Source organism: Somniosus microcephalus, chromosome 18 (assembly GCF_052327205.1).
Source record: "Somniosus microcephalus isolate GS21.2 chromosome 18, FLI_Smic_1.0, whole genome shotgun sequence".
NCBI lineage: Eukaryota > Metazoa > Chordata > Chondrichthyes > Squaliformes > Somniosidae > Somniosus > Somniosus microcephalus.
The window spans coordinates 14,786,033-14,798,118 of NC_141004.1; the positions used below are offsets into that span (position 1 = coordinate 14,786,033).

General features: G+C 48.7%; 1 protein-coding gene across 6 annotated transcripts in view; it reads right to left on the minus strand.

The window, feature by feature from the left end:
- Positions 1-12,086, minus strand: part of nfasca (neurofascin homolog (chicken) a) — a 240,547-nt gene that overhangs the window by 120,607 nt on the left and 107,854 nt on the right. For 4 of the 6 annotated variants that reach the window (XM_086011089.1, XM_086011085.1, XM_086011088.1 and 1 more), the window contains 3 exons: positions 11,624-11,746; positions 9,806-9,976; positions 1,790-1,846 (listed from right to left, as the gene is read on the minus strand). In XM_086011089.1, coding sequence (XP_085867215.1) covers positions 1,790-1,846; positions 9,806-9,976; positions 11,624-11,746 — 351 coding nt within the window. The remainder of the gene's footprint in view (positions 1-1,789; positions 1,847-9,805; positions 9,977-11,623; positions 11,747-12,086) is intronic. The other 2 variants (XM_086011087.1, XM_086011086.1) reach the window with 1 other exon arrangement.

Here is a 12,086-nt window from a genome sequence, read left to right on the forward strand (position 1 = left end):
AAAGCTGTTGCGGCTGGGGGGTCAATTACAAATTTCAAAACGGAGATAGACAGATTTTTGTTAGGCAAGGATATTAAGGGTTACAGAACCAAGGCGGGTAGATGGAGTTAAGAAACAGGATTTTTTTTTAATTCGTTCACAGGATGTGGGCTTCGCTGGCAAGGCCAGCATTTATTGCCCATCCCTAATGGCCCTCGAGAAGGTGGTGGTGAGCCGCTTTCTTGAACCGCTGCATAACATATGATTGAATGGCGGAACAGGCTCGAGGGGCTAAATGGCCGCCTCCTGTTCCTAGGTACAGCCCACATCTATTGGCCCCACAATGCAGGGCATTGGTGAAATTAGCGGTGCTGCATCACCGGGCTGCCACAGCTTGTCGATTATTTGGCGGGAGAGATTCCTCTCCTCTTTTTGCCAATTTTCTTCCTCTCCAAAATGTAGTGGGCTTCTCGCTGGTGTGCGGCTCCAGAGGCGCTGGCTGTTCTCTGGTACCCTGCCCCAGAAACCAGTGTGAAACCTGGACAGAGAATGCCGGCAGGCTACTTAACTGTGGGGGCATCATGGATCTCAATAACTACACCTGCGCACTTTTCGGCAACAGTCGAAATGGAATTGCAATCAGAAGGGGGGTCACTGGCTTATTGTCCACCCACACCACCCCCCACCCTCACCCTCACCCCGCCTCCACTAACCCTGAGGAACTGAGCTCAGTTGTCCTACCTCGCTCGCTCGGTACAGGCCATGGAACTTGGATGAGCTATTCGCTTCCTCAACCCACCCGGCCATCCAGGGGGGGAAGCAATGGCTTGCAATTTTTAACCAACCAGTTTTGGGAGTCTTATGGATCAGTAAAAGCCGAATTTGAGAGCGGTCCTACTCCTGTGCCTATGGTCACACGTCCCCTGCTGTGACCTCTCTTTACCTGTGAGTTCAAATCCCACCACGACAAGATGTGAAACGGAATTATGGTAATTTGTGGGCTGGCACCAGGAAAAAGTGACCAGGAAAGTTGCTGGATTTTTGCAATAACCCAACTGGTTTACTGATGCCCTTTAGAGAAGGGATCTGCTACCCTCTGCCCGCTGTTGTTGACTCTAAATGCTCTCAAGGCAGCTAGGGACGGGCAGTAAATACAGCATTGCCAAGGTTGCCCACATCCCAAGAACGGAATAAATATAACCACAGTCCCTCAAAGCTTTGAAATCAAAATCCTTGTCCTAGTCCACAAATCTGATCTCAACCTCCGCTGGCCCTATGTGCCCGCACGCACCCTCTGCACTCCTACTCTGCCTGTCCTTTCATGCACTCATCCCTCAGTAGCAGGGCCCTCAGCTGACCTGGCCCCACACTCTGGAACGCTCTCCTTAAACCTCACTACCTTCTCTCTCTCTCCTTCAAAGACCCCTCAAAATCTGTTTCTTTGACCCATTCCTTTGGTCACCTTCCGTATCTCTCGTCTTGCGACTGCTTGGCATTGTTTTTTTTTCCTCTGGGACATCTTACTATGTTGCACTGTTGTATAAATGCCAGTTGCGGTTGGCTGGAATTAGTTCAATCAGACCCGTTCAAGGCTGTTCCACGAGCCTTATAGGCATTTATGGTTCATTTCCATTTATGGATCGGAAGGGCTTACAAGAATGCGCCTTACACTCCGGTGCCACATATTTTCCATCAAATACTGCTCTCAGGTTTTACTTCAGCATGGGACATTAGGTTAAGACACAGGTAGGTTGAGTGAGGGATTAGAGGGTTAAAACACAAAAGTTCTCTAGAAGGTGCTATAACTCACCACCAGACAGTTCAGTTTCATTCAGAACAGTTGGCACTGATTCATAATTGGTATCCACTGTAACAAATAAAAGAACATGAGCATGCAAAACTAGGCAGGAGAACCGTGGAAATGGGGAGCGGGGGTGGTGGAGGAAAGAGAATTTCAAAGAGAGAGGACAAAGACAAGCGTGTACAAGGGAGATATGGGCATGGAGGCTATGCAGGAGGTGTGGAAGAGTGGATGGAAGGGGCCACCGAAGAGTAGAGGGAAGCTGGGGTACAGAAGGGGCTGCGGAGGTTCATGCAGGGAAGGGGGAAAAGAGCGTACAAGCAGATTGGACACAGAACATTATGCAAGCAGAGCGGGGAGGTAAAGGATGGGGAAAGGTGCCGAAAAAAAAAAGAATAAAACACACATTGGGAAAAGCGCCTGTCCATTACTGATCAGTGAGCTGGGTATCAAATATCAAAACACACGTCATATTAAAACAAAACAGGTTAGCAGCAATATTTCAGTGTGTTTAAAACTGAATTAATAACTCAAAACAGCAGCGTGACTGAACAAGGCAGCTTTCTGACAAAGGACTGAGAGAGAAAATGATTAGACGCTGATGAGTGACGCACCCTAAATCTTTCAGGGGTTGGGGGACCGGGGGTTGGCGGGGGGGGGGGGGGGGCGGGGGAGATGATTGTGGGAGGAGTCCTTTGTCTTCAAAATGGCTGAATGGAAATAAACTGAGGAATCGTGGGAAGAAACCTGAAGAAAGCACAACCCCAAAGATGGACCCTACACTAAGTTGACAGGCAATATTCCACTAGGGATAGATAAATTTAAGTCTTATTTCTAAACAAAACTCCCCTAAATATTATTCTAAAGGTGCATAATAGAACTTGGACCTTCAAATTGTGCAGTTGCCTCTGAATGAAGTTGGGTAGTGGACAATATTCAGTGTCTTGGGCATCAACAATAGACTAACTGGAAACTGGATGACAGGGTGGGTGGTTCTGTATCTTTCTATTTAAATATTATCAACAGGAATTTCCCTGAGGGTTCTTCCGATTGGTGGAAACCCTCTATACACATTTATCTGGAGTTTCCGCTGATCTCGTGCCAAAGTTACGGTGACCAATCGGGAGAATCGCTGAGGAAATTCCTGGCAGCTATGTGTTGGTCACAACTTCTGTGCAACAGGAAGGGACCGGGAAGTGTTGGGCCACTGCAATTCACAACAATTGGAGTGAATGCAGGGGATTGGATCTGCTGCAATTCTATACGATAGAGCTGAATGGGAAGAGGCTCAATCTGTTCAAACTCTATAGAATTGAAGAGAACAGGAAAGGGTTTGATCGACTGAAAATCAATCAAAGGACACTGAATGCGAATGCGTTTGATCCATTGAAATCCCGTACAATTGGAAGTGAATGGGAAGGGATTTGGCCCATTGGAATTTTGGACAATGGGAGTGAATGGGAAGATGTTTAGTTACAGCTGGAGTGCTGTGTGCAGTTCTGGTCGCCATATTACAGGAAAGATGTGTTCGCACTAGAGAGGGTACAGAGGAGATTTACGAGGATGTTGCCAGGACTGGAGAACTTTAGCTGTGAGGAAAGATTGGAAACGCTGGGGTTGTTTTCTTTGGAGCAGAGGAGGCTGAGGGGAGACTTCATTGAGGTGTATAAAATTATGAGGGGCCTAGGTAGAATGGATAGGAAGGACCTATTTCCCTTAGCAGAGGGGTCAATAACCAGGGGCCATAGATTTAAAGTATTTGGTAGAAGGATTAGAGGGGAGTTGAACATAATGGCCCATTAATTCCGTTCCCTACAGGTGTGTACGCGCTGTGTACTCACCCGTAGGGCCAACGGAAGTGCCGGTTTTAGGAATGCACTGCGCATGCGCTGGAAACCGGAACTTCCGTTCTGTGAAGAAAGGGCTTCACCGGTCAAACGCCTGCGCCGGAGAGGCAGCGCGTACGGCTGGAACTTCTGTTTTTTTCCCCACAGTTGCTTCAGTCCAGGTAAGTCGGAAACTGCTGCGCCTGGAAAAGCAGGCGTACAGCCAGCAGCTCCTCGGCGCAAGGCCTGCTTTTACCAGGCTAACAGTTGAAGAAAGTAAAAAAAAAAAAAATTTCCACTGATTTATCATTTTAAAATACTTTACAGAAAGGTAAGTTCATTTTTAGCCCCGTTAAAAACTTTAATTACTTTTTTCAAAAATTTTAGTTCTTGTTTAAAATAGTTAATTTATAGTCATTTTAAAAATGTGATGTTTTTAAAAAAAATTATTTGAAGTTTTACTTATGTTTTGGGGCTGATCTGGAGATTCACAGCAACGGAATTCTGCGCCTCCCAGGAGCCCTCCAGTCCAGGTGGAGATTTTTCCAAATCGCAGCCCTCTACCCGTAGGAGGGCTGCAAACAGAATTTCTGGGCCAATAAGAACATAAGAAATAGGAGCAGGAGTCAGCCATTTGGCCCCTCGAGCCTGCTCCGCCATTCAATAAGATCATGGCTGATGATCACCCTCAACTCCACTTTCCTGCACTATCCCCATATCCCTTGATTCCCTTAATATCCAAAAATCTATCGATCTCTGTCTTGAATATACTCAACGACTGAGCCTCCACAGCCCTCTGGGGTAGAGAATTCCAAAGATTCACCACCCTCTGAGTGAAGATATTTCTCCTCATCTCAGTCCTAAATGGCCGACCCCTTATTCTGAGACTGTGACCCCTGGTTCTAGACTCCCCAGCCAGGGGGAAACATCCTCCCTGCATCTACCCTGTCGAGCCCTGTAAGAATTTTGTATGTTTCAATGAGATCACCTCTCATTCTTCTAAACTCCAGAGAATATAGGCCTAGTCTACTCAATCTCTCCTCATAGGACAATCCCCCCATCCCAAGAATCAGTCTGGTGAATCTTCACTGCACTCCCTCTATGCCAAGTATATCCTTCCTTAGGTAGAACTTCCTTGAGGAGAACTTTTTCCACCCAGAGGGTGGTGGGGGTCTGGAACTCACTGCCTGAAAGGGTGGTAGAGGCAGAAACCCTCACCGCATTGAAAAAGTACTTGGATATGCGCTTGAAGTGCCGTAACCTACAGAGCTACGGACCAAGAGCTGGAAACTGGGATTAGGTTGGATAGCTCTTTTTCGGTTGGCACAGACACGATGGGATGAATGGCCTCCTTCTGTGCCATTAAATTCTATGATTCTATGATAATGTATGTCATCAGAGAAATTATGTTGAAAATATCTGGAGTTGGAATTTTATACAATGTAAATGAATACGATCTGTGTACACAGGCCTGAGCTACACCTGTAAGTTTTGAGAAATATAGTTCAGGTAACTGATGATGTTACTTCTGGTATTTCAAAGGCTGACTGAAAGGGTGTAGCGGACCAGGTTTTTAATGTGCATGGCCAGCTAAGGAATCACACTAATAACAAGAAATAAAATGGCCACCACTTCACTTTCATGCTTCTGATCTTTAGAAAAATCTTTAAAGCATTCTGCACAGTGCTTTCCGAAGGTGATATCTGGGTTACTGGTTGTGAAATGTAGGCTACAGAAAGGGATACTGTGAGACACTACATTCTGGAGACACACGAACAGACAACAATGAGTCCAACCATCAAACAACAACTGACTGTTGTCTTTGCAAGTACTTACCGTGATTGAAAAATTTAAACCCAGTTTCAGTGCATCTCCTGAAAATGTATTTCACGTGAGTCTGAGGTGAAGCTCCAGTTTAGATCCCCTCAAAGCAAAGATTCACTGGGTGCTGATCACTGGGCTGCTGCATACACTACCAGCGAGGCACCAGGGCGACATTGCCATGTTGACTATGGATAGGTGAAATGCTGCCCAGAATCTCAAGCGAGAAAGCCTCATTTTGTCCTATACCTAGCCAGTCCCATGAAACAGTGCCATCTAACCATTAATGTTACACCAGCGGAAACAGAGCTGGTGCTTTCTTGGGATTTGGCAATCAATGGTTGACTGGTCAGGCATGGGCGGTGGGGGGCGGCGGGGGCGGTGGGGGGAGAAGGGTTTCGTTATCAGGTTCCCACACCTGCAAACACATCTTTGAGATGTTGTCCACTACAGGGATTGAACGGATAAGAATGGACTCACTGGAGAAACCATCAGAAAGCAGGAAGGCTCCTTTGTGGTGTTCGCAACTGAACTCTTTGCAGTTGGAGTCAGCCAGGATGGAAATGGGAGTGTGGAGATTTGCGTGTTTTTTTTTAATTTAAAATATTTCTGCCACCTACTTCCTGTTCCTGAAACATCTGCCTCACGCTTGGGTATGGTTTCACAGGCTCAATTTGTTCTCCAACCAAATAGCCAATTCTTTGAGTGCCAGATATAGTAGTGAGTGTAAGTTGATAATGGTGGGCATCTTAGCCAACGCTGATCCAGCCCTCACCAAACCTTCCAGGAGGTGGTGGTGGTCACTGGATAGCAACTCCCCTGCCTGATTATTCTTCCCCCGTTTCTCTAGCACACGGTCCATTGCCACAACCCAAAACTGCCGCCACAGCTGAGATCTGGACAGGCTGATGATCGAAGTTGTGACCTTGTTGGTGTACAAGGGACTGTTCCGCATTGCGCAATGCATTTACCAATCAGTTCTACCGGGGAAAGCTTGTTGGATTCCCAGGGGGAAAAATTCGGTTACTTTGTGCCTCCCGTTAGCGCCCTGATGGGGCGCAAAGCAACTAGCGCCCGACCGCGGCGATGTTTGCACTGCTCGCGAAATTGACCAGATATTTTGCGGCGGCGCTAAACACTACCACCACGATCTCCTGCACCCGCAGATCGTGACGTCAGTCGAGCGTGCAATGTCCCGGACCGGATATTGAATGGCGCCCCCTGCCTTACCGCCTGCCGCTAGCAATGACAGGTTGAGGGGGGCGTTTTGCAGTCGGGAAGGGACTGGTGGAGCGCTATTTAAAGGCGACCGCTTCCTGCCTTTTTTTGTCGCGACATTTTTGCACCACGCATTCTGAGAGAGAGAGACTTCTGGAGAGATTCAACGCTGTGTTGAGGAGTTTTGGGTACCGAGCAGCACTTTGCAGGTTCATTTTGATTTGACCTTCCTTGCATCGATTTAGAAGAGACTATGGGGGCTGCACTCTGAGCTCTTTCCCTGGGCCTCTCCATTGCTCTTTCCAGCTGATTTGATGTACAGGTCTCTGCAGGCCGAGATTCAAGGCTGCAATGAGCAGGGAGTGGATGGAGAACAAGGTCGACACTCCCCTTTAAGAACTGGCTGGCGCCAGTGTGTCTGTGTTCTATTGCTGACTGACATCACATGAGCTTCGCCGGCGCTCTGAGGTAGCGCCTCGCTCCTCGGCGTTAGCGCCTTAAGAGAGGTGTGTAGTGCCTGATTTAGCGCTCCATCACCTCCAGGGGCGATAGAAGCCAAGTTTGCAGTCGGAGGCGATAATTAGCGGCAGGCGCTAAACTTTGCGCCGGGGCAATACCGAGTTTCTCCCCCCCAGTCTTTAAGCCTGGAGATTATTGTTGAGGAGGTTTGGCAGGTGAACGTGTCAGATGATCATCAATTGATTCAGCACAGGAGGAGGCCATTCATTCCATTGTGCCTGTGCCGGGTCCTTGAAACAGCTATCCAATTAATCCCACTCCCCTGGCCTTGCCCAATAGATCTGCAAATGTTTTCCTGTCAAGTATTTATCCAGTTCCCTTTTGAAAGTTACTACTGAATCTGCTTCCACCGCCCTTTCAAGGCAGCGCGTTCCAGATTACAACAACTCGCTGCGTAAAACACATTTCTGCTCATCTCCCCCTCTGGTTCCTGTGCCAATTACCTTAAATCTGCGCCCTGTGGTCACTGACCCTTCTGCCACTGGAAACAGCTTCTCATTTACCTTCTCAAAACCCTTCATGATTTTGGCGGAAGCAGAGATCTGGAGAGGGAGGGGGGACGATCAGGAGGGGCCAAGCGGGAGTGGGCAACGGTCTCTGGAGCTGCAGAGGAGCCGGAAGGAGCACTCCTGTTCCTCCCAACACCACATTCAGGAAGGTCTGTTTTACAAGACTTACCATTCTGGGGGCACCAGGTAGCGGCCCCTTTAAGGACCGCCGATTAGGCCGCACGAAGGCCACACTTTCCTAAATGTGCTGGTTGCATTCAGGGCAAACCAATTTGGCACATGCAAAAGGGCCTAACCCCTGTTTCAGGCATGGGCCCTGGACACCCCTTTAGATGCCTATACCAATATGGCGGGCGCTGCACTTCCGGCCAGCACCCCTGCCCATCATATTGGACGCGTCCCTCTGTAAAACGGGCACAGTGCCATCAAATTTCTAGGCTGTAGACTCTATGGGCTAGAATTTCATCGGGCCGTTGAGGCGGGATTGGAGGCGTGTGGGGGGTTAAAATCGCGAAATCGGGGGCACGAACCCATCCTGCCCCCAACCCGCCTCCATGCCCGTTTCCCAGGAGGCGGGTACCCGACCTGTGCTGTGAGCCGCCTCCCCGAGGAGGGAAGGGGATTAGTGCCAATTAACTGCCTGTTAACAGGCAGTTTTTAGCCTAATCCCTATTTTTATTCCTGAAGTGTGGGCTGCCCGACGGCTCCAAGCCACGCCAAGTTAACGAGGCGGACCGTCAGGCTGAAGGACTTGGAGGGGTCGAGATGTCCGGTGTTCAGGTGAGTGATGGGTGCATGAGTGCAGAGGTAAGTGTGTTTGGTGTAGAAAAGTGTTTAAATAAGTTTTACTTACCTTTACAGCCTTCCTTTCTTCAGGTCTCGGGAGTCCCTCATCTCACTGGCACAGAAAGCAGAATGGCCGCGAGCTGTCAAAATCTGCAGCCTCTGCTTTCTGTTCTGGAGAGATCTCTAAATCAGCCTGAGAGGAAGGAATTAGAGAGTACAGATTGTCAGTGTTTGGCAGCTTCAAAGAGCTGTGAAACGCTGATATTTCATCTGTCAAAAGCTCTTGACAGATGAAATGTCAATCTGTGACGTCGCCTGTTGCCTGGTGGCCCTTAATTGGCCTGCTGATCCCGCTGTGCGGGCTCAACAAGGTCAATCAAGGGAAAATCGAGTGGGTTGGCCACAACTCGATGGAGGCGGGACTACAACCCCAAAAGTTGGAGTCCCGCCTCCTACACGCCTCCATTGATAAAATCCAGCCCTATCTGTATGGGTGGCATTAACTGGTTAAAGTATGGCGGCAGTTTAAGGCTGTCAATTCTCCCACCCGTGCCCTCGCATGGCAGAATCACTCCTACAATGATTGTGGTGCATTCCTCTGGGCAACAGTCTGGTGGGAGCAATTCATCCATTGGCATGAAGAAACACACACAATGCTAGAAATGAATGGAAAGCCTAATTGTGTCGGGATCTTTGCCCAGTGGTGATATTCAGCAGTTTCCCTTCAGGGAGTTTCCTGGGTGCGCAAATCCTGCTCCTTGGTTAATTGGACATTTTAACTGAAACTGTATCAGCGTTAAGTACATGATGGCCGCGATTTTGCCAGCGCTCAGCGGACCCGATTGGTGGCGGGTCAGCTGTGAATTTTAAAATGATTGACAGTGGGTCGGGAATCCGCTGTCAATACGTGCACACCTGCATTTCCCGATGTCGGGTCTGCCAGCGCTGAGCAGACCCGACAGGCAGTGGCGGGGGACCCAATTAAAATCATTAGTGGCTTGTTTACAGCCACTTGACAAGGCTTTTTTCTCCCAGCTTTTTGGATTTGACAGGTCGCCCACCAGTTTCCCGCTGTGCCTAGACCTCGTCAGTGAAGCTGAGGTGGGAGATCAGTGGCCATTGAATCAGCTGATGAGTTAACAGCTTCAAATGGCAAGGCAAAGCTCCCAGCTGATTGAGAAATTGGCTCCTTGGCATCATACTCTGCAGGCCCTGCTGATCCCTGGAAAGTGCGTCAAATCCCTCGTAAAACGTTAATCACAAGCACTCTGCCTGTCGGTGCACACACACACTGGGAGTGAAAGCCGTTAAGGGGAGGAGTTAGAGGGCTGCGGCTTGATACTTACTGGTCAGCACTTTGATGGTGATGGGGTTTTTTTGTTGGATAGTGTGGGTGAAGAGGAACCGGGCGTTACAGATGTAATCGAAGCGAGCATCGCTGCGCATCACATTGGAGAAATAGAGGTCCCCGTTCAGGCCCTGAGAAACGCGCTTATCCTGAGGGATCGACTCCATCGCTAAAAAAAACAAACAAAACATCACTCGACACAAATCAATCTCAATGGCCACCCTCTGTCCCTAGAGTCTCAAAGCCTCTCCCGAAATCTTAGCACTAAGAAAAATATCTCATATCCTTACATTCTATGCCTCTACGTTGCTTTATGTTCATTTTTGCCAGCCAATCAATTTTAAATATGTATAATTCTGAATTATGGGTTGACGCCAGCAGAGGAAACTCTACGAATGAAGTTACTGCCCCACCCCCCCCCCTCCCCATTCAAAGCCCCCAGAATAATAATGTACGGAGTCGCTTTAATGTTTAGTGATCTGGAACACGCAACACTCTCTGATGTACTCCATACCCTTCACTGTGCAACCTTCCACTATACGCTTGTGCATTGTTGAAATGATCTGGTTTACACTGTGTGCCCCTATAATGGAACATTCCCCAGTGTATTCACCTTAGGCCCCTCACCACAGCTCTATCCAACATGCTCTGGTGCCCTCACTATAGTACCGCACCTTATGCGAACATACGAACAATGACGGACAGGTAAAGACCCTCTGGTCCGCCCAGCCTGTCTCACACAATTGCGGTATCTTGTCCATCGCAATATTTACACTCTTCACCCCAACCGAAAACCGTGTGATCACCTGGGAGAGACGAGAAACCAGGTAAAAAACCCAGGCCAAAAAAATCTATGAAATTCCTCTTCGAACCAGGTAGGCGATGGAAACTAGTCCAGGAGATCATGCTGGCCCTGAATTCCCTGCAGTACCTACCCTTCTGTAAGAAGTGATCTCCGCCCCGGCCAGAAACAGGTCCAGCTCTCGCTTGTTATACACTCCATTATATAAGTCACGTCCCTGCACATGCTTTTATGTCCTCTGAATTTATACACTGGACTTTTCCCCATTTTCCTCCCTTTTCTCCGCTCCTCTCCTGAAGATGCTGACTCACGTTTAGGTTGTTACACCGGCGAGAACGAGGGAGAGAAGCAGACATAGCAAGGGAGAGAGAGGTAAAGAAAGGGAGAGAAAGAGAGGAGAGGGAGAGAAAAAGAGAGGAGCAAAAAAGAGAGAGTAAGGTGAAGAGAGGGAGAGAAAGAGTAAGAAGTGATAAAGAGGCAGTGAGAGTTAAAGAGCGGGAGAGGAACTGAGGGAGAGTGAGGGGTGAAGAGAGGGAGAAAAGAGGAAAGGGAGAGAGAGTGAGAAAGAAGATTAAGAAGGGAGTGAGAGGAGGGAGTGGCAGTTAACGGTGTAGAGGAAGAAAAAAAGAAAGGGGGTGAACTTGGTCTTTGCCAGTGCTGCCAAACACGCTCATAGCGAATCGACAGCACGCTTTGCATTGAAGTTAATGGAAAAGGCCGGACACAGTGTAGAACGCGCCTAGCGATCCGCTATGAGGGAGATTCATGCTACTGGCGAAGACCAATTTCACCCCCAAAGAAACAGGAGAGGAAATGAGAAAGAGGTAAAGAAAGTTGCCCTGAATTTTCCTGACCCCCCCCGCCATACGCTGAAAACACAAGATAATCAGTGAAATTAGCCGCAGTCAGCTACCATCTTACTTACTCGAGGGGCACAACTTTAACTTAACTTCTGTGCCTGCATTAAGTGTTAGCAGAATATAAAAGCCCAAGGATCAACTTGGCAAAACTTACAGCTGTCCATCCAGAAGATGACAGGAGGGGGGAGTCCGGGGGGAGGTTGGCAGGGAAGAATGGCGGATGCTCCTTCCTGAATCACTTGAGGGTCCAGGTTCTCCTTCCTCCACAGGGGGGCCTCTGCACGTCAAAAACCACAGAGAGAGAAAAGAGATCGTCAGTGACAATGGATCACGGGGGGGAGTCTCGGACACGTCCCGGCGAGGAACAACTAGCAATGGCTTCAAACAAACCGCGGGGCCTCTGCTGGGGATTCAGACGCCTCTAGGGACACGCCCGTGGGGAGGACAGGAAGTGGAAGAGGGAGCAGAGCAAAAGAGCGAGAAAGGAAAAGTTCAACTGTCGCCAGCAGAAAGCTTTAAGAAACCTATAACCCAACACAGGAGGGGCATCAATAATCCCAAGGGTTGAGTTAATGGATCCATCCTGCGTCTGAAAAGAGAAGGGACGGGTTGGCCCT